Source organism: Chanos chanos, chromosome 10 (assembly GCF_902362185.1).
Source record: "Chanos chanos chromosome 10, fChaCha1.1, whole genome shotgun sequence".
Lineage (NCBI taxonomy): Eukaryota > Metazoa > Chordata > Actinopteri > Gonorynchiformes > Chanidae > Chanos > Chanos chanos.
Window position 1 is genome coordinate 3,904,625 of NC_044504.1, and position 26,395 is coordinate 3,931,019.

Genomic DNA, 26,395 nt, shown 5'->3' on the forward strand with positions numbered 1-26,395 from the left:
CACCTTTATCTGGACAGAAGAACTATTGTATCAACGGAAACTTCATGTAACAGAAATACGTATCATCTAACTTGAATACACTGGATTGGCACTGCATTGAAATACCGATAATGTGCAACAGTTAGCTAAATTTACAACGCTAACAAATCACATCAGTCGCACTCTAAAGAATATAAATGTAAGACACAAAAATAATCACACCCGATAAGTTAACTGCTTCGGAAAGTTGCAGGGAAACGTAAACAATGTTGTTTTCCTCTTAACATTACCTATTTGTGCACAAATTATATTTTTTTCAGCAACTTTGGGTTGGTTCATCCGCACTTCAAGACATTACCCTAGATAAAATTGCCCGCCCTCGTTAAGGGGTTGGACCTATTGCATTGTGGGTCTCCCCTTAAAGTCCTAACAAAGTCATTGACAGCAACAGTTTTACACTACTGGTGTACACCTCTTTCAAGCTCTTTTGTGTACAGTGTACCTGACAGATTGTAACTTATTGTAATGTACTGTAAGTCTTGAATATAGAATTCGTGTTCTTTGGTTTCAGCATACTGAGAAGGAAGTTTTAACAGCAGAGACAAAATGGTATTTCCTAGGCACTAGTTTCTCTAAAACCGCTATTGCAACAAACTGCTTTTAGCACTCACTTGTGACAGCTAGCTAGTACAAACATGGCGGAAGTTGGACAGCCTGAATCAGAGCAGGTACCTTGTTATTCAACTAACACAATGTTTGAAACATTTCTAAATTATTACGTGACATGTTCATACTTCTGTTTGCTTTTTTTCTCCAAAAGGACCTTGAGGCTAAGATCGAAGAAACGCGTCAGAGATTCAAGAGTGAATTCGTGCAAGGTAAGGTAGCAAAAAGCTAGTTAGTTGCCATTACATTTGAGGATCAGGGCAGACAGCTTTAGCTGGTTAGCATGTCAAGTTCACTGTAATTGTAAAATCATAGCAAAACTGATTTCAGACAGACGTTGGAAAAGATCCATCAGCTTTACCACTGGCTTGTGAAACAAACACTTATCTTTCCAGTGTTAGCTGGGCTCTCTATTAGCAGAGTGGGCTAAAGCAATAACTTGTTTGTGTCTCAGCACAGAAAATACCCCTGACGTGTCAGCTGAGCAGAGAAACAGCAACTGTAAATATGTTTTCTAAGCAATGATTGTTTTGTCGAAGGAAAGATGATGTGAAGACTGTGACTCATGTTTCACCGTGAACTGTTTTGGTTACTTATTTTGAATTGGGTTTTATTAGTTAGTACATGTTCTGAGAGTTTTATTGTCATTTTGTTGCTCTGCAGCAGAACTGTTCGCTTAAACGGCTGAAATTAAAAGGGAATTTACATGCTTTTCACATTTTTGGCCATCTCACGTTAAATTATGCTACTTTTCCTATTGGGACAATGTGGGCTTATAGCTTAGTCCTGCTGCCAAGTCTTGCTTCTAAGTGTCCCACCTAATTCAGTGTCCTCGATAAGTATTCATATTTTCATAACGCAGAACGATTCATTTGCAAAAGCGAGTGTCCCCTGGAGAGATCAAAACAACTTGGTTCGAAGCAAAATCTAGAACTCAACCGGAGTTAAGCTTTAACAAAAAAAGAACGAATTTCCCACTTTTGTTTATTGTTATTCATTTGTTTTCGTTTTCCCTAATCATAAAAGGGGAGTCAATTATAGATTCATCAGATGGGAGCTAGTAATTATCGATAAGTTTCAAGGGAACCTAAAATCGTATTATTCATGAAATTACTTATAGCTTCTTTTAATCCCGCAGATTCGTCAGACAAATATGATTCCAGAGACGTCGAGAGGCTGTTGAAAGATGACACGCTGGTTGAGAGTTATCTGACCTGGAGACTTAATGTGGTTAATGACGCTTTACAGATGATCCACGACAGCTTTCAATGGCGCAAGGAATTTGGTGTGAACGGTACGTTTGTTAACGGTTTATTAATTTGCTTTGTTTATAGAACATAAACAAGAGAAAGTTAAGCTTGTCGGGGTCTCACAGAAACATTCTCACCAAGCATAATGCTCGTCTGGTGTTTGGAGAGGGAATATTTAGAAAGTCAGTGACAAGTTTTTTATCTTTGAGGAACTTAGTGTTAGGGTTATAGTGAAATGAATCAGAAGTCTTGTCTATTACTATGCGAGTCCCAAGGGGTTGTTTCATTTTCACTTTCATTCATTCATTCATACATTCATTCATGTAATGAGTGGCTGAATGAATTTAACTTGTGTTTAGTCAGTCTGATCTGGTTTCATGATTGGACAAAATTTTGAATCCTGTAAGCTGAATTCACTTTGGGTTAAAGTGGTGTTGTGCTAATAGCTGCTGAATTGCAGTGTAAACATCTGAACTTGGCTAATGGTCCAGCACTTTAATCTGTAACAGGGTTCAGCAGTAGCGTTTATTTTAGCGTTGCTGCCAGTGGATGTCTTGGTTTCCATGTAGATAAAGACCCCCATTGTACTGACTCCGAGAAGTGCACTGTACATCTTAAACTCGACACAATCGCCTTTGTCCCTGTTCAGAGAGTTCCACCAAAAACAGAGCTGTTTATTTGAAATGATTTTCCAATGTCCAGCCATTGAAGGACACATCCACCCCATGATGCAATGCACCTTGTGAAAAAAATTCCAGTATGTCAGTTGACATAACATATATCTGTACTTGTTCCATGGAAACAATGAGATGATTTCCTAATACTCTTAGGGTATTTGAGTGCATTTGAATTTGAATTCATCGTGTCATTTGTCAGTAGTTGTTTCTGTCGTGGAAGGGCGTTTCAAGGGTCTTGGTTTGTCCTTGCAGAAATGAGTTTGGCTTTTTTTTTTTTTGGCACAGATCTGACTGAGAGCAGCATTCCCAAGTGGATGTTTGAAACTGGTGCTGTCTACCTCCATGGCTACGACAAAGAAGGCAACAAACTCTGTAGGTGTCTGTCTGCTGTTCTGTCGTTTCCTCCATTTTCCCTCCATTCCTCTGGTCTTGTAACAAAATTGTCATGTTGTGTTGTGACCATTCACCGTAAATTCACACTTTGCCCAGTGTGTTTGATGTGGAGATAGTGGAAGCACTAGTATTGTCCTTGATAACTGTGTCCTTGGCCAGTCCCCACTCTCATATTCAAATAGATAAACCGCTTATCATATTCTTATAAAAGAAGAAGGTCATTTGCTTTCGTTTTTTCTCTGAGATGAGGAAGAGACTTTGTTTGCAATACTCTGTAACAAATTTTTCCTTTTTTTTTGCCTCAGTTCATTGGTGCACTAGCTCTCTTTTGACAAGCTTGTAATAGAGCTGTCATTACAGACCAAGCCTTAATTAATAGTTAATAATTAATAATGTTTGCTTTGATCACTCTGCCTAGGCTCTGCACTGTCAGCTTTCCTTTAGAAAGAACACGGGCCTTTTAAATGCCACCCCTGATTGTTTCATTTAACGTGTACACTGAGGATTTGGGCTGTAGTAGCCAGTCAGTTTGTTTTGTGTTGTTTTCTCTCCCTCCTTGTCTAGTCTGGTTCAAAGTGAAAATGCACGTTAAGGATCCAAAGACGGTCCTGGATAAGAAAAAGTACGTTGCCTTTTGGCTGGAGCGGTACGCCAAGCGGGAACCAGGAATGCCTCTCACGGTGGTGTTTGACATGTCCGACTCTGGGATCAGTAACATTGTGAGTACACACATGGTTTGGGATCCATACTTCCAAAAGACTGGAGTTCTTTTTTTTTTTTTTTTTTTTTATAAATCTCATTCCGATCAAGAAACGGAAGTGAAATTCTACACCGTTCATGGAGAAGAAAGTCCTCCTCGTCAGTTGTTTTAATTCCCCTGAATTGACATTGAGTTGAAATTGAATTAGCTCACTTCTGTTTCTTTAGTCCTCAGGAGTTGAACTAATTAAACTAAACCTAATCAGATGAGTTTTAATCAGAGTGTGTAGCTGATTAGCTTTTAATCATGCACTCACTCTGAAAGTGAGGTTCAAGCATACATTCTGCCGTATGTTTAATCCCTACACCATCTTTCTGCTCTGTTTGGTCATCCTGTTATCACAGCTTTTGATACAACAAAGAGACACGAGAACAGCACTTCTGATGTTTGTGGCCAAACATGTGTTTGATAATTTATCTACAAGAATCTTTATCTAAAAGACTTTGTCCACTCCACTTATGTATTTATTTAAATACACCCAGCAGGGCGAGTGCTCAGTTTGGTTTGAGGTACACAGGAGGTTGAGGTCTGCGTCTCTGGTGTTGTTTGACCAAGTTCAAACCAGTAAGTGGATTCAATTAGTCGAAAACCGTGTGTTTAGGTCATGATAATTGACTTTTTGATTTGTTTTTGCACTTTTGAAAGGTGTTTTTTTTTTTTGTGCTCCTGTAGTTGTTGTTTAGAGTCTGATGTGCGTCTTCATGTTGTTTGCTATCTGAGTCACAGGCTCAGAACTCTCGACACTGCTCTGTACTTTGACACTTCAGGGATTATGGTGATTGTGGTAAATCCGTTTGGTCAGATTGGATTTCTTAATCCGGGAAACAGACTTGGCGAGCGCTGGGGGAAAACCCGCAGGATCTGCTCATCTGACCACTCAGTTTCTCAGACCTGTATCTGTCAAGCTGCGATAGAACCGTGCGTGAGGAGAGAAAAAGACCAAGCTCTAATCAAACTTCCCATGAGCGTTAAATGAGTGGATTAGCAGAGGCCTTCAGTCGTCTCTCATTAAGATTAGTTAAGTTTGGCATATGTGTCGGCCGCTCACACAAACTCATGTTTGACAGCACAGTAATGGACAAGGCACACACACACACACAAACTGAAAACATTTGACCCAGTTTGGGAAGGTCAGTTACTCTAAATATTAAACTTCCCTCTCTCTTGACAATTGTGAAAATCGGGGAAGGAGAGACGCGTGTCATTTCTGTGAAAATAAAATGAGTTCTTCATTTTTTTCTTTGTTGTTGTTTTGTTTATTTTGCCTGACATGGAAATGACTAGAAGGAAACATTTTGAAGGTAATACCTGAAGTGAAATGCTTTCACTTTGCTGTGCAAACTCTCTTCACTTATCCTTTCTGCCTCGCACAATTAGCCAACACCTAAAATTTTAACTGCCACAACACAGCTCGATTCGTTTACGAAGTAGATTCTTGAAAAAATATTTGCGCGCCACTTGCTCTGTCGGCAATAAAGTTTATCAGGTTGATTGTAGTTTAAAATAAAAGCACTCGTATTCACTGCAAAGATCATTTAAGTGAAACTAAGTTGAGAAGCAGACAGACAGTTTTCCTGTCAAGCTCATGGCAGTAGGGGGTGGCTGTTGCTCCCCGGGGCGAGACATGAAGAAGCGGTCGTTACATAGCAACATAGCACACAGATTGGATGGTTTCCTCAGGTACACATCAAACTTGTAGTACTCCTTTTCTCTCTTGACTGGGGATTTACAGGCATGGTGTGTCTACGTGGCATGTGTTTATCCACTGTCGTTTCTCTCCCCTTTCCCCTACTCACCTTCTGGCCACGCTGCTGTGTGGACTCTGGTCTGATTTTGACTGGTAAAGATGGCTGAGAGTGTGTGTGATTTTGACTGGTAAAGATGGCTGAGAGTGTGTGGATGTGTGTGATTTTGACTGGTAAATATGGCTGAGAGTGTGTGGATGTGTGTGATTTTGACTGGTAAAGATGGCTGAGGGTGTGTGTGATTTTGACTGGTAAACATGGCTGAGAGTGTGTGGATGTGTGTGATTTTGACTGGTAAAGATGGCTGAGAGTGTGTGGGTGTGTGATTTTGACTGGTAAAGATGGCTGAGAGTGTGTGGATGTGTGTGATTTTGACTGGTAAAGATGGCTGAGAGTGTGTGTGATTTTGACTGGTAAAGATGGCTGAGTGTGTGGATGTGTGTGATTTTGACTGGTAAAGATGGCTGAGAGTGTGTGTGATTTTGACTGGTAAAGATGGCTGAGGGTGTGTGTGATTTTGACTGGTAAAGATGGCTGAGAGTGTGTGGATGTGTGTGATTTTGACTGGTAAAGATGGCTGAGAGTGTGTGTGATTTTGACTGGTAAATATGGCTGAGAGTGTGTGGATGTGTGTGATTTTGACTGGTAAAGATGGCTGAGAGTGTGTGGATGTGTGTGATTTTGACTGGTAAAGATGGCTGAGGGTGTGTGTGATCTTGACTGGTAAAGATGGCTGAGAGTGTGTGGATGTGTGTGATTTTGACTGGTAAAGATGGCTGAGGGTGTGTGTGATTTTGACTGGTAAAGATGGCTGAGGGTGTGTGTGATTTTGACTGGTAAACATGGCTGAGAGTGTGTGGATGTGTGTGATTTTGACTGGTAAAGATGGCTGAGGGTGTGTGTGATTTTGACTGGTAAACATGGCTGAGAGTGTGTGGATGTGTGTGATTTTGACTGGTAAAGATGGCTGAGAGTGTGTGTGATTTTGACTGCTTAAGATGGCTGAGAGTGTGTGTGTGGATGTGTGTGATTTTGACTAGTAAAGATGGCTGAGAGTGTGTGTGATTTTGACTGGTAAAGATGGCTGAGAGTGTGTGGATGTGTGTGATTTTGACTGGTAAAGATGGCTGAGAGTGTGTGCGTGGATGTGTGTGATTTTGACTAGTAAAGATGGCTGAGAGTGTGTGTGATTTTGACTGCTTAAGATGGCTGAGAGTGTGTGTGTGGATGTGTGTGATTGTGACTGGTAAAGATGCTGAGAGTGTGTGTGATTGTGATTGGTAAAGATGGCTGAGAGAGAGTGTGAATGCAGGTTAGCAGCTGTGCTCAGTGGAGCTCGTCACTGATTTTTTTTTTTTCTTTCTTTCTTTCTTTTTTTCGTAGCCCTTTATGAACTGGGTCATTTCACAGCTTGAGGAAGTAAATATCTCAGCCTTAGCAAACAGTCACTGCTTTGAACAGCCTGTGGAAGTTTTTTTTTTTTTTTTTTTTTAAATTGTCAAAAAGCTACTTTAAGCTCCCACATCTGACTGAAGCCTAACCCTCCTCCTCTCTCTCTTCTAGGACATGGACTTTGTGAAGTACGTCATTAACTGCTTCAAAGTGTACTATCCTAAATTTCTCTGTAAGTGTATTCCCTTTCATTGACGTAAAAAGCGGCCAATGTGTTTACAAATCCGCCACGGCCCTCTGCAAAAAAAAGCATTGTTTGAAATGAGGTTGACCCCATTTAGAATTAGCATTAACTTAAAAGTGCTGAGTAATTGGCCAGACTGCCAAACGCTGGCTGGGCCGATCAGTCTCTTAGCCTTCGTCCCAGCTACTTAAATTTACTTGCATGTTTTTTTTTTCTTACGTCAACCTGAATGGAGATTTTTTTTAAATATCTGCATGTTTTAAAATAAAGCACAATTCGCCAACAATTTGAGCAAATGTATTGAGTCTATATGACATATTTACATATGATGATAAGATAATGCCTGCATTTTCGTCATTTCAGCCAAAATGATCTTGTACGAGATGCCCTGGATCATGAATGGTAAGTATGTTTTTGTATGTTTGTTTGTTTGTTTGTTTGTTTTCTGGTTCTCTCTAATTTATAATTTAAGTATAAACAGGTGAGCAGTTTGCCTCTGAGCCTTTTTTCTGGAGTAAAATTATCTTGACAATCCAGTTGTCATAGCTTAGGCTTTGTGTGAATGTGTGTGTGTGTGTGTGTGTGTGTGTGTGTGACAGCTGCCTGGAAGATAGTGAAGACGTGGCTTGGTCCTGAAGCCATTAGTAAACTGAAGTTTGTGTCCAAGAATGAGGTTCAGACTTACATTGGCCCTGAGAACCTGCCCCCACACATGGGAGGGACGGTAAGAGACAACATTTTATGTACTTTTCTGAAATTCTGAAATCATGTCCGATTCATAATGTTGTGAATTTTTTTTCAGGTTTTTTTTTTTTTTTGTAACCAAACCAAGAGATAGTGGAGATACAAATGAAAACCGTTGATGAAATAGTCAGTGTGAAGTTACCGTTGATTTCAAGCTGTACAGTCTAAACAGTTTTACACTGCATGTGGAAATTGTCATTCGCTTTTTTTCTTTCTTTTTTTTTTTCTTTTCTTTCTTTTTTTTTTTTTTTTAAATTAGCCTCACTGTTGAGAGTCCTAATGGTAATGGTTTGATCCCTGAATATAATGACATGTAAAGTTGTCAGTTTAAGTTTTTTTCTTTTTTTTGTTTGTTTTTAAATCTACTGATGACTGATAACGTTTTCATAGGACGAGTTTAAGTACAGCTACCCGCCTCTGCCAGACGATGACTTCCAGACGCCAATGTGCGAAAATGGACCAATCGTGAGTGAGGACGAAAGTGAGATTAAGGACACAGAGTCTGAATGTAAAGAAAGTCTGGAATCTAGCTTCAACAGCGAACAGGCCATTCGGCCTAAAAAGGTACAACACACACACACACACACACACACACACACACACGTAACAGTAGTGAGGGAGTAGAGTGCTGTGCAGTGAGTGTACCTCACTCCCCCGACACCTTAAGAGGCGTACTAGCGATCGATGCTAGCGCCCATGGGTTTCAGCCTCATTGCTGGCACGCCCGTCTCTCATCCCGAGGGTCGCCGGTTCGAGCCCAGTGGTAAACACAACGCAGAGCGGTAACACACACACCTGACACTTCCTGTACTACGTCTTACCCCATGTTGCATTTCTGTATGTTTCCAACGCTGGAGAAAGAAGATTCTGTGTGTTTGTAGTGAGGTTGGTCTAGTTTTGCTGGCATGGTCACCATAAACTGTTTTTTTTTTTTTCTAATATCACTTTATAAGACTGGGGTGCCCAAAACCCCTCTCCGAGGACCAATCCTCTGGTGGTAGCCATGACAACCACAACTGCTGCTGTCCCTGTTTTGGCTTAAGCGTCAGAGATGGCCAAAAACAACAGTGATACTTTGGTCCTCCAGGACTGGATTTGGGCAGTCTTAGTGCTGGCCAAGGAGGTTCCTTAGATGTCATTTTTGGTCTGTTAGTTCAAGCTTCTTAGTTCTTTTTTGCAGTTGAGTCTTATCATCTTGGAAAGCCAAAAGACTCATTTTAACGAAGAGACAGTAATGGTTCCATTTGTGGTAGTTATTTAGTTCATTTTTATCTCAAGGGCGTTCCACACTCGTATTCGGTGAGGTGGAAAAACATTCAGTGCTTTGTAAACATTAACTGTAAGGCTCGTACACTGACGTGGCTTAAGTGTTAACAAACCGAATCACATCTGTAGGTCTTCAGTCTTCACAGTCTGACAGTTTCATTCTTAATGTCTGATTTATCTGTCAGACACATCAAAACATTTCGATCTTATCAGATCGTTCTCACCAATCAGAGGCTGTTACACGTCTCCTTAGCCCCGCCCATCAACCTATTAAAACAAAACGCTGGTTGATATTACATGCTACAATTCCTCCTGCGTGTTCCCAAATGACCCCACACCCCTCCACACTGTGTCACAGTCCTCACGACTGATTTCAGAGGGAGCTGTTTATGTCTCAGGGCTGAGCCTCAGAGAGGGTGGGGGGTGGGCAGGGTCTTTGGGACCGTTTAAAGTAAATAAACGTAACATCTTTTGAGGCGGAATCTGCAGAGGTCCAGTAGAAGCGTGTGTTTGACCTTGAAGGTTCTGAGGTGCTTTAGTTTGTCGCTGCGCGTTACGTGAAGCGGTGGAACGGCCTCATCTGGTGTGCTCCAGGCTGTGTTCGGGCGATACCTTTACCCCGTCATGCGTGGTATGAAAATGCCCACACGGGTTTGTCAGGCGACGCTCCTCGCGGAGCACGCGCGTGGGAGCGGTCACAGCGGCTGTCTGCTCTCCTCTGCGCCGCGCCCGTCTGACCGAGAGACGGCGTCTCTTTGCGTACGCGTCAGGCAGAACCTGCGCGTTGTCTGTTCGGCTTCTAATGGGAGACGTCTTTCCCAGCGCTGCTGCACGTGGTAATGTGGCGTCTCCTGAGAGATGGTGCACGGCCAGTAGAATCTGTCAGATATGGTCTTCAAAAAATGCCGCCAGGGACAAATTTTTCACAAACGTCTTGATCTTACTCAAATGAGTGTGTGTGCACGAGGGAATGGAGAATCCAGAGAGACCGTGCGTGCGTGTGTGTGTGTATGTGTATGTGTATGTGTGTGTGTGTGTGTGTGTGTGTGTGTGAGAGACAGAAAGGAGAAAGCTGTTGTAGCTTTCCATTGAGCCTTCAGGCTATTTATGTAACCTGCATAACTGTCATGAGAGACATCTCTAAACTCACAGGCACAGACGTGTGTGTGTGTGTGTGTGTGTGTGTGTGTGTGGTCACATGGGCCCGGGATTACAATAGCACTAACGGCAGCTTTATAAATTCGAAGAGGAAGTGTTAGTCATACTTACTAAAGTTAGTTTTGCCAAAAAGCACCTACTGAAACTTACACTGTCAATCAAACCTCACTGGCTTTTGAAAAGCCTATGACATTATAAAGATAGATTCTTTCCATAAAGCCTGTCTCCACAACGATTATCATCACAACATATAAATAAGAATCTTAATAAGAAATTATTTCAAACAGTTGTCATCTGACCCGGTGCATTTCTAAAATCTAATGAGCAGTAGTTAACCATGGAAGCATTTTATGTAAGCGAACTATGTGTAGGTTTCTGAAGGACTGACCTGGTTCAGGTGAAATGTGTCAGTGCAGAGGTGTGTCGGGTTGGAGCCCAGCTGTGTTATGTTGACTGACTGTGTGAAGACACAGTGTGCTTGGTTCTGCTCGGCTGGTGAGTGGATCAGGGCCAGTCTTCCACTCTCTGCTCAGTGTCACGCGTTTGAGGACACTCTGCATCGACCTCGCTCAGCTTGGGCGAGAACTGCAAGGGATCATGGGTGATTGGGCATTCCAAATTGAGGAAACATTAGGAGAAATGAAAACAAAAGAAGCATTGTTGAGGCATTCTGTTACTGACACGTGTAAACCAAATGTATTTGGGAAGTACCCTACTGACTCTGAACCTGAATCTGCACCATTTTCTGCATTCAGTCAGACTTTTCTTTTTCTTTTCTTTTTTTTCAGATTTGAAGTTTGAAATGAAATCAAGATTGATTCCAACCTCATTATTCTTAATGCTGCCCCTAAATGAATCACTTGTGAACCACCTGATAGCAAGTTGAATCTGTGTTTTATGAAAAAAACATGTTTGAGAGGTAATTTACGCGCTTTTCTTTAGCCCACGCTGACGGCAAAACGCAAAAACACATTCAGACCAAGACATGCAGTCAAGACTTGGGCGTCGTGTTCTACGATAATAAACCCATTGTGCTGTTGAGACGCTGATCCGGGATCAGGCGTGACATTTTGTTTGTATCTGTTAATATTTATGGGCAAACGTTTTAGCTGATCCCAAATCTGCTGTGTTAGTGCTGAAATGAACCTGACCTTCTCTTCCAAGCTAAGAAAGGAGCCAGCCTTTGTCAGAGTATGGTCCAGATCTAGCCACTCAGTGTCTAAAGCTAATTGCTTCTCTTTTTGTTTTGTAACAAGGATTGGTAAGGCTTTGTTTGCCATTGCTCTCCGCTGAGGTCGGGTGTCTTCTGGAGACTTCTCTGCGCTCACGGAGGACAAGTGTACTGTCAACATTTTCCCAGGGTCCAGCACATTTCAATTCTGCCTCTCGCCGCGGCCGTTAGTTTGTGTCTGGTTCCGTGAAGGTGTCCAATCATTTCAATTATATCAGTCATTTCATCGTAGATCTTCTCCCCAGATTCCATTTACTCACCTGATTCATAGACACTAGTTACTTCTATGACTGAGATGAAGAATTTTAAACTTATTTGCAAAAAGCAAAGAAAAATGATATTGAAAAAAAGAATAAATGTTAAGACTATATAGAATGAAAGAGTCTGTGTAGAATGGAAAAACTCTGGCCTGTTAACTTTGCTTGAGCTGTGTGTTCATTCACTCTCAGTCCGTGAGAGTGAATGAACTGTAGCAACTACTGTGCGGTTTGCACCGACTTTAGCAATGGTTTCCCAATTTGAAGTTGATTTGATTGAAGTCTATGTTACGAATCAGTATTTTGTTGATGCTTGATTTATTTTTTGTTTGTTTGGGTTTTTTTTTTTTTTTGGTTAATGTAGCATTTTAGTAGCACCAGAAACCATTTCAGATATCACTTACACAGTATTTTACCTTCATCCCAGTTCTCAGATTTCCACAGGACAGTTTTTGATTTTGAGTTATGTTTTCTTGATTTTTTTTTTCTCATTATTTTTGGTGATTCGTTTTATGAGATCATTGATTTGAATTGATTGTTAATTACTTGCTAATCAACACTACCTGAAATCTCTTCTTGCTCTAGATGACTTTATACATTGATTCTTTATATGAAGGAAAAGGTGATTTTAAAACATGTAATGAATTGAGACTTTGCCATATTTTGCCGGTGCGAACGTTTGTTAATGGTCAGCTCAGGTACATTTTGATAAATTGAATATTTGTCATTTGATTTTGCCACTGACAGGTCAGTGGAGCCCACCCCCAGTCTGTTCTTCTCTCTGAAGATTTGTTTTAAACAAATGGACTGATTTACTGTCAAATACGTCAATATTATTTTCTCTCAAGACTTCATTTCACACCATATTTATTCAAAGTCCTCAAGTGCTCTTAGTTTTTAAGAAGCAATTTCAATGCAAAAATCGATTATTACTTTTTTATTACTCTCTCTCTCTCTCTCTCTCTCTCTCTCTCTCTCTCTCTCTCTTTTTTGAAGGCATATCAAAGCTTTAAAAAAAAAACACAGAGAGACATTTCATTGAAGGACTATGGCATGGGAGTTACTGTAAGCACTGAGCTGTTACAACTTCAAAAATGTCAGGAAGATGTTTTAATGAGGACAAATTTTGACTTTCAAAACAGGAACTGGTGAAAAGCCTTCAGTGGAGAATGTCAGATAATGGCATTTTTGGCCTCCTCCATTTTCTCTGAGCAGAAACACTGCCAAATTTAAAGCAGTAAACACAACACACAATCCAAAAAGTGACATTTCTATTAACATTTATTCATTTAGTGGATGCTTTTATCCAAATAGTGACACCAGTCTTACGTGGGCATGACATGTTTACTTTGTCACATCGTAAGTGACCATAGACTTTTGCCAAACAAAAGAAACTTGTTTGTTTCGTCATAAAAGAGGAAAGAAACTTGTACAGAAATGTTGGCAAGTAAGAATTGGTCTCGTCGAGTTGAAACTTGTGAAACAAAGGGTCTCAATTTTTGTCCTGGGGGCCAAGAAGACTGCACTTACTTATCTCTCTCTCTCTCTCTCTCTCTCTCTCTCTCTCTCTCTCTCTCTCTCTAGAACCAGCACTCACACACATTCACACACACTCACACACACTCACACACACTCACACACCTGATTCAACTTATCTACTGCTCACTGAGCTCTTGGCCTCTTGAGTGAGGTGTGCAGCTCTTCTGGACATCAGCCCAAATTGGGCAATCTGTCCGGTCCCCTGGACAGGAATTGAGAAAGACTGTTTTACAGGAGTTATTTGGCCGGTTCTGTATGGTTGTGCTCAGAGAAAATGAGGTCCTCAGGCTGATCCAGTCCATCTGGATCAGAACACTGTGACCCAGATTAGACCGACAGACCACTGTTCTGTTTCATTTTTCAAAGATGACACTGTTTCTGATTCATCATGGTTTTATCTGTCTGTGTTCCTGTTAAGTGCAATTAGATATTTTAGCTTTTTTGGGGGGGGGGGGGGGGGGGGGGGAACCAGTTTGAAGAGAGAGACTTTTTAATATGTTTTTACTCTGACATTCTTGTATTGAAGTGATACTTTGTACTGATATTCCAAAGACTGGAAAGCAAAGCTCTACGTTTTGACTAATCTCAACAGCTATTCTGTGACAATCATGTAATGATTTTTTTTTGTTTGTTTCTTTGTTTTACCTGACATAAATACGTCCCAAATCAGTCACTATATGAACTAACGTTAACAAAGAACTCAGTGAATCCATTCTGAAATCAGTTCATTCTTCTCCCAGTACAGGAGCAGATACTGCTGTTAATGCATTAACCTGCTACCACATACGCTGTGGTATTTAATACATGAATATATATATATAGCCATGACGCTGCTGTAATTCCATAACTCTATGATTTTACCTGAATCAAAACATTGAATAAAATCAGACGTTTCGAGACCTGCTGGGCTTCATGCTGTCTTGATTACGTATGCGCCGGTCACTCTAACGGAAGGGTGTCAGCAGGTAGCGCAGAGGTGGTCTCCCGTGGAAGGGCAAAAAGGATGACCTTTGACCCCTCCTCTGCCGCTCCCGTCCTCTGCCTCACGCTTCCATCTGTTCCACACAGGATGTGTGTGAAATGTCCTTACACACACACACACACACACACACACATATACACACATACACACCAGTGAACGCTGCAGTCTGTCAGAACCCCACAGGCTGCGCTGTAGTATCAGTTCAACTTAACAACTTCTGCAAACGCAGCACAATGAATGTGTGTATTCAGCCTTTTCTTTTTTCTTTTTTTTTCCATCCTCTCGATCACCTGATCACCCTTCACGTGCACATGTGTCTGTATGTTTGTGGGTGTGTGTGTGTGGGGGGGGGGGGGTGCATTATATGGGGGAGGGGTGAGGAGGTCAAGGAAAAGGAAGCTGATAGAATATTCCGGAACTCTGTGGAGCTGGCATATGACTGCTGGTTTTTATGGTGCTGTGGTGTCTGGTTTCATTGTGAGGGGATGTTTGTGTGGGAAACGCTTGCGCATGCGCACTTGTCCCCTCCGTGGGGGGGGGGGGGGGGGGGGGCAGTGGAGGGGCGAGGGGGATTACAATGGTCTGTACCAATGCAATGACACTTTCTCCCAGATTCACCCAGAGTCTCGCACACACACACACACACACACTGACACACTCAACACCCACTCACTCAGACAATGCTGACAGAACAAAAACATGTTGCTCAGCACAGTTCTCTTATTATGACATCACTGGCCCTCTGCCTCACTGAAAAAAAGAGAAAAAAACCTGAGGACTTGAAAATGGAGGACGTTGAGTTCATTGAAACATGCTCACCGTCAACTGTCTCTCTCTCTCTTTTGCTATTTCAGGTGAATTTCTTAGAGGAAAGCCTGAAGCCAGAAGACTTGGACAAAGGAGACACGGTTAGCAGAGCAAAAGGGGTCAGAAAACCGACAACTACCTTTAAAGGGACTTTACTGCATGTCAGGTATGCCCCACTGCCCTGAGTAAGCACTCTCAAAACCCACATACCTGTTCCATTAAGCTGTCAGAACAGTCTTTAAAGATGTTCATAACTGCACGGTGTCCCACTCTGTCAGGTCATGTTCTGCTGTGTTCTAGCTGTGTTATATGAATGAATGAATGAGTTAATGAATGCATGAATGAGTCTTTTATTTATGTATTTTATGTGTAATAGTGGTCCAGATAAATGTGGAGATCTGGGATGCTGTGTTGTTGTCAGTACTTTAGAGGTTGACCTAACACACAGAAACAAGGGTCCCGTAGATCTGTATTCATTGGTCAGACCCCCTCTGAAAACATGCCTCAAGAAACAAGCAGGGTTTTTGTGTGTGTGTGTGTGCTGTAAACATAAGGACTGTTTTCTGACATTTAGAAGGCAAGGTTTCAGCATTAAAAAGGATTTCCATGACCATACATTTCTGTAGAAAACACCTCAATACACAGCGGAGGTTCGGTGCTGTCCGTAAGCCGACGGCCGCGTGTCATTTCTTCACCGTGTAGACAACACACAGTTTCCTCAGTTATATTTATAAATGATTATAGCGCCTTGTTGTGATCTTACGACACACTCGCGTCTGTTGAAATGCCTTTGTTGTGGATGGATGTGACTCCTACGTGAGATGTCTCTGGTTTGGTAGAGTGTGCGGTTTCCAGAAATCATGCAGATGTTGTGACTGAGAATCAGCTGTGTGTTAAAGGTGAAGTGATTGATTTTTGTTGTTCATTACAGTGAAAATCCATTGTATTGATGATGTAGTAAGCAATCAATTATCGTAGTTGATCCGCTATTGTAGTCATGCACACTGAATCCATAGCAGAGTAGCCACAGAGGTCTTCAGCCTGGAGGGAACCCTGGATAGATTACAGCTGTAATCATAGTTAATGAAATAGTAATAATAATTATCATCATCATCATTATCTGTACTGCAAGATTTCATAACAGTGTTATCTCAGGGTTCTTCAGATATAAAAATGACCCAAAAGGCACTTTGAACGTGAAAATCTGACAATTAAAAACATGTCAGTTTAAAGGAAGAGTCAGCATTCAAAGTCCCCATGGATCTGTTTCAGTTTCCACACTGTGTAACAGAAGGTCATGACAGCATTAGAGTTTTCCACAACCATAACAACCCCCCTTGTCTCCACCAGCCCAATCTGGACCCACTCTCCTCTGAGGTCTCTCCCTCCAGGCCAGGGAGGAGAGAAAGGAGAGAAGGACACACTCTAGCCTTTGAGTACAGGAGTTACCATAGTGTCGTAGAACTGCGTGGAGTTACCATAGCATTGTAGAGCTGTATATAGTTACCATAGCGTTGTAGAGCTGTGTGGAGTTACCATAGCATTGTAGAGCTGTATATAGTTACCATAGCATTGTAGAGCTGTATATAGTTACCATAGCATTGTAGAGCTGTGTGGCATTACCATAGCATTGTAGAGCTGTGTGGAGTTACCATAGCATTGTAGAGCTGTATATAGTTACCATAGCATTGTAGAGCTGTATATAGTTACCATAGCATTGTAGAGCTGTATATAGTTACCATAGCGTTGTAGAGCTGTGTGGCAGGCTTGCAGTGGGAGGGAATGTGAAAACTTGGCTGAAGAACTTGTCTTCCTGAGCCAGTTTCTCTCCTGTGTTTTGTAGTTTGGGGCACTGGGTGTTCAGGTCCACAGGAGGCTGTGAACGCTGTATAAAGGTCTAGTTACTGAAAAATAAGAAAGTGAAGGAAAAGTTAGAGGAATGCACAGCACAGATGGCGGAAAAAAGAAACCCTCCATAACGACCAGGGAAGAGGGAATTTTAATCCTGCGGTGGCGGCGGCTTAAAGACTTTCTACTAGTTTAAATCGTTCACACCGTGTCAAATGTCCGCTGAACCTGAATGATCAAATTAGAGTATTAGTGTAAATCTGAGCTCTTCCCCCTCATTCTCCCTCCATGGTCTCTCTCTCTCGCTCTCTCTCTCTCTCTCTCCCCCTCCCCCTCTCCCTTAGTGTGTGTGTGCATGTGTTTGTGTAGTGTGATTCTAAGTGTGTGTGTATGTGTTTGTGTGGTGTGATTCTCTGTGTGTGTGGTGTGATTTTATGTGTTGGAATGTGTTCTGTGATTCTATGTGTGTGTGTGTGTGTTCTGTGATTCTTCCTGTGTGTGTATGTGTGAGTGTGTGAGCTGAATATTAGAGAGGTTGTGAAGAAAGCCCTTTGGCTAGTCTCTCAGCCCATGGATATGCCCTTTGCTCTGCTTTTTCACAGCTTTGATGCAATAAGTCCCCTCCTGTGAATAATAACCCTGCTAACGGTCACGTTCAGGGAAGAGTGATTGGGATTTGTCCTGCTGCTGTCACCCCAGGCTGTGTGGGTCACAAGTCAACCCACTGATCAGAGCTGTGTGATCCAGCTCTGTGTGTGAGGGGAGAGAGAGGGAGAGAGCAGGAGGGGGGGGGGGGTAGAGAAGAGAGAGAATGAGTGAGTGAATGAGTATATGTGTGGAAGGGGAGAGAGAGAGAGAGAGAATGAGTGAGTGAATGAGTATATGTGTGGAAGGGAAGAGAGAGAGAGAGAATGAGTGAGAGAATGAGTATATGTGTGGAAGGGGAGAGAGAGAATGAGTGAGTGAATGAGTATATGTGTGGAAGGGGAGAGAGAGAGAGAATGAGTGAGTGAATGAGTATATGTGTGGAAGGGGAGAGAGAGAGAGAATGAGTGAGTGAATGAGTATATGTGTGGAAGGGGAGAGAGAGAGAGAATGAGAGAGTGAATGAGTATATGTGTGGAAGGGGGGAGAGAGAGAGAGAGAATGAGTGAGTGAATGAGTATATGTGTGGAAGAGGAGAGAGAGAGAATGAGTGAATGAATGAGTATATGTGTGGAAGGGGGGAGAGAGAGAGAGAGAATGAGTGAGTGAATGAGTATATGTGTGGAAGAGGAGAGAGAGAGAATGAGTGAGTGAATGAGTATATGTGTGGAAGGGAAGAGAGAGAGAGAGAATGAGTGAGTGAATGAGTATATGTGTGGAAGAGGAGAGAGAGAGAATGAGTGAGTGAATGAGTATATGTGTGGAAGGGGAGAGAGAGAGAGAATGAGTGAGTGAATGAGTATATGTGTGGAAGGGGGGAGAGAGAGAGAGAGAATGAGTGAGTGAATGAGTATATGTGTGGAAGGGAAGAGAGAGAGAGTATGAGTGAGTGAATGAGTATATGTGTGGAAGGGAAGAGAGAGAGAGAGAATGAGTGAGTGAATGAGTATATGTGTGGAAGGGGAGAGAGAGAGAGAATGAGTGAGTGAATGAGTATATGTGTGGAAGGGGAGAGAGAGAGAGAATGAGTGAGAGAATGAGTATATGTGTGGAAGGGGAGAGAGAGAGAGAGAATGAGTATATGTGTGGAAGGGGAGAGAGAGAGAGAGAATGAGTGAGTGAATGAGTATATGTGTGGAAGGGGAGAGAGATGGTGAAAAACACTTTAAACTGGGCTGTTTTCACCTTTAGATTCAAAATGACTCAGAGTCACACAATGTAATGTTTTTTCCTTCACAGAAATGTTAAGAACACTGGGTTAGTGTGCGTGTGTATGTGTGAGTGTGCGTGTGTGTGCTGTTCCACAGAGTCTAATGCCAGCGATATTACTCAAACCCACACTGGGACTACACTTTTCCCAGTGCGTTAGCAAAGCCAGAGCAAATCAATAGTAAACAGGATGCAGCAGCAATGCAAAACCAATTACAGTGTGGAGCTGATTTCTCCACAGATACATTAGAGCACTGTAAACCCCACCTCTTTCTTTAACTGATTAATTATTCAAGGATGCTCAACTGTTCTAATGTGTTATTACCATCCACTATGTTGACCCCAATGTCAATCCTTAATCTGCGTTGCTCAGATTAGGATTTTAGGACATATTCTGGAAGAGCGGAGGGAAAGGGAGAGATTTTATTTGTATTTTCAGGTTTGTGTTTTCTCTCTTTCAGTCCTGCAGAGGAGCTGAGTTTTGGCTCCAAAGAGACGGAGAGAAAGTGCCTCATCGTCCTCAATAATGTGACTAAAAACCAGGTGGCGTTTAAGGTGAGTTCACATCTGTCTGTCCCTGAAGACACGACAGTTTTCCAATTCAACGTTTAAAAACCACAACGGTAGAGCCAGCGGTGCTCCAGACTCACTCGTCAAGAGAAATAACATCTCTTGTTTTGGCCACTAAAAAAAAGGACTTAACATTTAAATATACTCGCTGCTCATAGCTGATTGGTCTAAATTGTAGAGTCATATTTGACAAAGAAATCATTCCTGTCTGGTTCAAATGTTTTTATTGCGAGACAGCAAACGTGCCCTCACATCAAATGTCATCTTTTTGTTTAACAGTAGACGATAGTAAGAACTCTACTCTCCGAATGTCACAAATCAGACATTAAGTGTCTTCATTAAGTGTCCTTTTTTTCCACGTAGAGAGTGGTGGTGTTTCTGTGTTTCTCTTCGCTAAAAAAGTATAAAACGACATACGGGTTTTGCGATGCGATTGTTTAATACAGCCGTGTGACGTAGCATAAGGTATGCGTGTTAAAAACTGGACTAAGTGAAGTGGTTTATCCGGGTTCAGGTCAGAACCACAGCGCCCGAGAAGTACCGAGTCAAGCCCAGTAACACGAGCTGTGAACCAGGAGCCAGTGTGGACATCGTGGTCTCTCTTCATGGAGGTACGGAATCGAGCACTTATCTCTAGATTCCTCATTCTCCTCTCTCTCTCTCTCTCTCTCTCTCTCTCTCTCTCTCACACTCTCTCTCTCTCTCTCTCTCTCTCTCACACTCTCTCTCTCTCTCTCTCTCTGCACTTTTTTCCCAATGTACTTCACATCTTCTCTCAGATAAAAGACTTCCTGTCGATCCACTTTGTAGAAGTGCTGACAAAGAGTGGTCCTTTTTTACTGACATACATATTTCAACAGTGATAAAATAATCATTTGTTATCTCCCTCAAACCGTGCCTTAGGAAACCATTGGTGTTATACACACACACACATACACACAAAAAGGTGGCTTCTCCAGGCAGGTAGAAAGCCCAAAGGTTTCCCCATAACTAATTCACATAGGCCTGGTTTAGACATCTTTGAAGCAAGGTGTACTGTGATAAGCCGTTCAGAACGGCTCAGTGTACTGAAATATAGCTTTAAGATGTAGGAGAAGGGCTTTAAAATGTGGCTGGCCTCCCACATTCTGGCGTCTTTTTTCCTCCACTGGAAGCAGTTAATTCAGTTTCTGGAGACAAGCTGCTGTTGACTCTGTCTGGAGCTGAAGTCTGAGGATAAGCATGTGCCTTTGATTGACGCTCTGTGTGTGTGTGTGTGCGTGTGTGTGTGTGTGTGTGTGTGTGTCTGTATGCGTGTATGTGTCTGTCCGTCTGTCTGTGTGTTCTCTGCAGGTTTCCAGGCCTCTCCTCAGGACAGGTTCCTGGTGATGGCTGCAGAGATGGAGCAGACAGCTGGGGCTGGAACTCCAGAACTCGCCCAGTTCTGGAAGGAAGTTCCCAAAGCCAAAATAATGGAGCACAGGTGATGATAAAATTTTTTTTTTTTAAAAAGCATCAGTATTTCACCTTCGTTGTTGTCCTGATTTGTATCCAATGAAAAAATAAAAACACTCATTTTCACATGATTTTAGACAATTACAGTTGTAGCATAACTATCTTTGAATGCACCATACATTGGGGGGGAAAAATGAAATATTGTTTGAACACATATAATTACATATAATTGTAATCTCCCACCCTTTTCTGTGCTTTGCCCGTTTCCATGGCAACGTGTCTTTCTCCTGCAGGCTCAGATGTCATGTTCTAGAGAGTCCAAAGTCCATACTGTGCAATTCAAATGAGATGCCACTCATCACACCCATGACCAACGACCACCAGGACCTTCACACCACTGTGAGTTCACGCCGCACTGCCGCCCCCCCCACCCACCCCCACCCTGGGCCGGTTCCTGGCCACGGGGTCAGTGGTCAGATAGAGAATATTCTATGAAGATCGCGTGGAACATCTAAATGTAGAATGTAGAACATTCCAAAAAAAGACATGGCACTTTCTAGTCTCATACACACATCCAGTGTGGTTTCCTTTGGTGGAAGTGAAGTGGTTACATCATAATGAACTACATCAACCCTAATGCTAACCGAAACCCTGATCTGAAACTTAACCCTAACCTTAACCCTAAACCCCAACCCTAATCCTTACCTTAGTCAGGAAATAATATTTCCGTTTTTGCCAAATATTGAAGACTTTAAAGATCACATGATATGATTAGAACTGATAATGAATTGTATCCGTTATGGGAGAAATACACAGTCCAAAGGCTGAGTGTTTCGTGTGCAGAACCTTACTTAGTCCAAAAAATGGTGCTTTAAATGCATGCTGGGTATGAAATTATGTGACATTACTCTCTTACATCATCTTTCTCTCTCTCTCTCTCTCTCTCCTTCTCTCCCTCCCCTTGCCCTGTAGCTAATGCGAGTTATGACCAGTAGCGCCAGAATGGAACAGAAACTGGAAATGTGTCTCTGGGTTCAGAAAGTTCTGGTGGGCCTGGTGGCTGTCTTGTTGGCCTTCAGCTTTTCTACTGCCTACATGCTGTGGACCTCTTAACTGGATCACACACGGGGTCGCACACAGTTTACTGGCCACCTTCTCAGCCAACAGAACTTTTCCATTTGGACTTGGACAACACAACCAAAGTGCAGCGCACAGCTGCGTAGACTGTGGATGTCATCGTGGAGATGGAAGCTCTCTCGACAACGGTTCAAGGTGGTTGTCGTGAATGACACGTTGAGACAATGTAGCCACACCCAACAAGAACTTCGCTGTGAAGTCTCTGAAGCTCGGATGCAAGATACGAGAGCTGATAAGCTGTCTCTCTCTCTCTCTCTCTCTCTCTCTCTCTCTCACTCTCTCTCTTTTCTCCTGCTGCATCTCTTTCTGATGAAGAGTTGTTAAATGGTTGGGTTTCTGTTGTTATTAGTAGTTTCTTAATAAACTAAGAAGTAATTTATAACAGATGTAATCTGGAAAATTCTACAGAGATGAAGTAGTAATTTACTTTCTTATCTCTTATTGTACAGTATTTCCTTGAGAAATATGAATGTATGAAAAATAAAATGGCACTTTTTGTTACCGAGCCTGTTGTCTGTGTGTTGTACATTAAGTAAGGCCATTGTGTATTTCTGAAACCTGGATGGATCAGCCGCCTGGTGAACTACTATGTTCTAGATCCTTCTCAAACTCCACACATGCACTGCTGATTCAAAGAATTAGTTTTGAGGCTGAATCAAAGACGGAAGAAGGAGAATGGAGATGGAAAGAATTGGAAACACTTCCATCCCCAAAGATGGAATTCAATACAATTCACCTTTTCACCCCCCACGTCTAAAACATTTAGTTAAACATTTTGTTTAGTTACATACTGAGTACACATCTGTAGTTATTGTATAGTATTATGACACAATATAGTAATTTCGTTTTTTTTTCTTTTCTTTTTTTAAGAGCATTTAGTGCTGGTTTAACAGACAAAGATTAAAAACCGGCCTAAATTCCAATCTGTAGAAATTTTCTACCGTGGAGTCCAAGGCTATACAGCTGTTTTGGTCGAAACAGGGTTTACTGATGGAAAATTTCACGACAGGTAATTTAAGTCTTAAAATATATTACCAAACGTTTATTCATTTGACCCTTTGGAACAGCAGCAAGACGGCGTGCCAGTTATCCATCCTGTTTATTGGTTTTAATTACCCGGAGCACGGGACTAAATATCAGAGTAATTGCAGGTGCAGAGGCGATGCTAGCACAGCCTCATCAGAAAACTCAGTGTGACGTTAATATCCATAACAAGATATGTCTCGAAGCAACTTCACTGCCAAAATTTAATGACACTTGTCATACACTACTGGGTTCTGGCGTAGCATTAAACTGGGCACAAGTCAAAGGCTTTTCAACCATTCATTCATCCATCCATCCATCCATTCATTCATTCATTCATTCGTCGCACGGTAACTTATGTTGTTGAGGGCATAAGGTCGTGTTTTACCCGGTGTTTTACGCATTTACTTTTTTTTTTATAAGGTTGTTCTCTCCCGTTGTTTGTATGCCACAACAGAGGTTCTATTATCAAACAATACGGTACAAATGACCGTGATATATTCCTGAATGTTGTGACAACCGAAAGGATGTTGTTGGACACAACTCTCATCACAACATACAACTCGCGCGTCATCTGACAGCGGTACAAATGGGCAGTTTTGTCTAAGGAAGAATGCGCTGTCAATCCGTTTTACATTCATGTAGGTAAATTCAGGTGATAATCTCTCAACGTCGTGTGAGCCAATTTGAGTTATACCCAAAACAAGATTGTTTGACAGCAATTACACGACATTACTTCCCGCCAGTTACGAAGGACCAGTCTGCAGTGCACATCGAATCGATTTCACATTTAACAAAAGTAAATTGAAACAGTGCATGTTGTGTTGCAGAGTGAACATAGTCTCTCCGGTTTGAAGGAACAATTAATTACAAACAAGCACAAATGAGGTCACAAACTCAGCAGTAAACTTGAGAATCGTATACATGTTCTTGTTCTGTGCACCAGTTGACTGTGAAAGGTGTCATATTAGGCCTAATTACGCCTGCGCTGTTTTTTTTTTTTTTTTATCGGTTGTAACGCAGCGCCGTTTAAGTCCGTTTATGTTCATAGTTTAGGGTGTAAAACAGGTTGTGGAGTCATGAAGTGAATTTTAGATTCATCTTGCAATCAACATTTATGTAAGCATATGTATATACAAACAGACGGGTGCGTAAACAGAGTGTTTTGATTCAGATAAAATGTTATACTCTGATGTGATCGCTTTGTCACGCACCCTGAAAAAAAAAAGCGCTGTTTTGAATATCCGCGGGCATAGAGCTTTCAAACGTTGTGTAATCTGGGCATGGTGGGTGTTTAGTCAATATCAATCAACATCAGTGGAGACAAATTTTGCATCTGATTTATAGAGAAGAGTGTTTGATCCATCTCTGCCCCCTCAGTTCCCTCCTGCCCGCTATCACAGCAACATCATTTCCATTTTAACCTTTGACCGCAAGCTAAATGGACTTCATGTAAATCCTCTGTCAGGAATGATTGATCCAAATGGTCTGTGGTAGCATTAGATCTACATTGACGTTTCACCGTTAGGTGCTGACAGAATCCATCTGATCTCTCTCTCTCTCTCTCTCCCTCTCTCTCTCATTCTCTCTCTCTTTGTGTGTGTGTCAATCTATCTATCTCTTTTTCCTCCTCTCTCTCCTGGTCTTTCGTCTTTATTCCTCTCTGGAAGAGAGAGAGGAGTTGAGTTGAGAGTGTATTTTGCTCAAGTCTCCTTGCCTTTTGTTCCTTGCCATATCTTTTAATTCAGCTCTATATGTTTTTGTGAATGATCGTTCATTTTTAATGTAATCAACAGTAATAGCAACAAAATGAATCCAATACCCGCTCAAAAATAAAGCAAACAAAAAAACAGAGCAATAAACAAATAGGCAATAATAAACAGTTCTGAAATTCTGATGTGACAAGACAAAAGGCAGATAAAGCAGCATGTGTACAGATAGTACATGCCGACTGTGAAGTTACTTTAACAGGAGCGTGAGGCTGCAGATGCTGTTAACATTGTCTATGACACAGTGAAAGCAATTGCTCTGTATCTGTTAAAAAGTGTCTCAAGCCTTGAGCCATTCTTGCTTACAGTGAATGTTTCCAGAAGCCTAATATCACTGAATATGTGAAGCGGTTCTTTCTGTAACAGTGCACCTGGCATCGCACATTCCAATCATGTTTGTAGCGTGTTTTTGTTTGTTTGTTTGTTTGTTCTGGGGGGGGGGGTTCAAACACATAAAGTAGTAACTGCATTTAGTGATGAGTTCAGTGTGGGGACAGCCACAGGTTTTCAAGACAAGAAAAAAAGAAAAGGAAAAAAAAAAAACCATAACAGTTATCTTTCTAATTTTTGAAAACTGGCCCAAAAATTTTCCGTGCATTACGGAGAGACTTAGCCCGTAGTCCCAGGCGTTAGGGAATTATTATTCCATTTGGTGTGGTTGAAATCTGGTGTGAAACTTGTTTGTTTAATAATAAAATAACAAAGAGCTGCTCAGGTTGCCATGGTATTGGTGAGGTGATGAATAGAATAGGTCCCATTGATGAGACACTGGTTTTGGGTTTAGATCAGAAAAGAATAAAACTGGGAACCTAATTGGGAAGGAAAAAGAGGAAGCCGGGGGATACTGAAGAACAACCAGCGCTTAAGAGATCTAAACTGGAAAGCTCAGTTTTAAAAAAAAATCAGACTAAGGAAAGAGAGCCTACAACGTGTCTTTAGACTGGAGCGTTTTTCCGTCAAAAACGTCTACAGAGAGCATAAAGAGTCTTAGAGAATTTGAGAGGAAGCATAAGAGCATTGAAAAAAAAGGGGACGAGGAAGAAGTGATAAAGGGAAGAATATTCTTCTGGATCACAGAAGCTTGACTATGGGGTCTAACATGAAATCGGGACAAAAATGACAAAAGTTTCTCTGAAGATTCCCTTGAATTTTAATCAGAAGTCTTTCTTTATCAACTGTAACATGTTTTTCCTTTCACCGCATTGTTTTTTTTGTTTTGTTTTGTTTTTCTCAGTGATTGGCTGCAGTCCTCTTTAATTATCTTGACTGACAAGAGACTAGCACTGGGTGGCACCTTGACAAACGCTCTGATTTAACTTTGTAGGTGATAAAGCATAAAGAATAATATCAGCTCCCTGTGTTTTACAGCAAACATGACAATCTGTTATTATCATCTGCAGCACTCATACAATAACACAATAACACACACACAGACACACATCTAACAAAATGTCAGCCTTGCATAGTAGTCGTAGTTGTATAGCTTTCATGTTTATTGAATCACATTTTATCATATATGTCAATGATTGAAAATAAAATTCAACTCAGATCTGCAAACGTCAAAGAAATGTGATTATATGTGCTGAGTCCATCACAATTCATAACTCAACTCTGTTGCTTTTCATAGTTGTTTTGAGATATCAGTGAGGGAGGGATGAGTGAGTGAGGTA

The 26,395-nt window shown here is 41.6% G+C and overlaps 1 protein-coding gene across 1 annotated transcript; it reads left to right on the forward strand.

Moving 5' to 3' along the window:
- The first annotated feature begins 454 nt into the window (after positions 1-454).
- Positions 455-22,401, forward strand: mospd2 (motile sperm domain containing 2). The gene is made up of 15 exons (XM_030786169.1): positions 455-707; positions 800-857; positions 1,784-1,939; positions 2,858-2,944; positions 3,530-3,684; positions 7,034-7,094; positions 7,470-7,508; positions 7,706-7,830; positions 8,241-8,414; positions 15,138-15,256; positions 19,254-19,347; positions 19,877-19,973; positions 20,695-20,824; positions 21,090-21,195; positions 21,769-22,401. Exons 1-15 carry the CDS (start codon positions 675-677, stop codon positions 21,907-21,909), a joined length of 1,575 nt encoding a protein of 524 aa, XP_030642029.1. The 5' UTR covers positions 455-674; the 3' UTR covers positions 21,910-22,401.
- Positions 22,402-26,395: the final 3,994 nt, after the last annotated feature.

Excerpts from the sequence above, each read along its gene's own strand:
- mospd2 (XM_030786169.1), top strand. The coding sequence starts at position 675 with ATGGCGGAAGTTGGACAGCCTGAATCAGAGCAG. Across the intron at positions 858-1,783 it reads CAAGAGTGAATTCGTGCAAG|ATTCGTCAGACAAATATGAT; the intron begins GTAAGGTAGCAA and ends TTAATCCCGCAG. Across the intron at positions 19,348-19,876 it reads AAAACCAGGTGGCGTTTAAG|GTCAGAACCACAGCGCCCGA; the intron begins GTGAGTTCACAT and ends ATCCGGGTTCAG.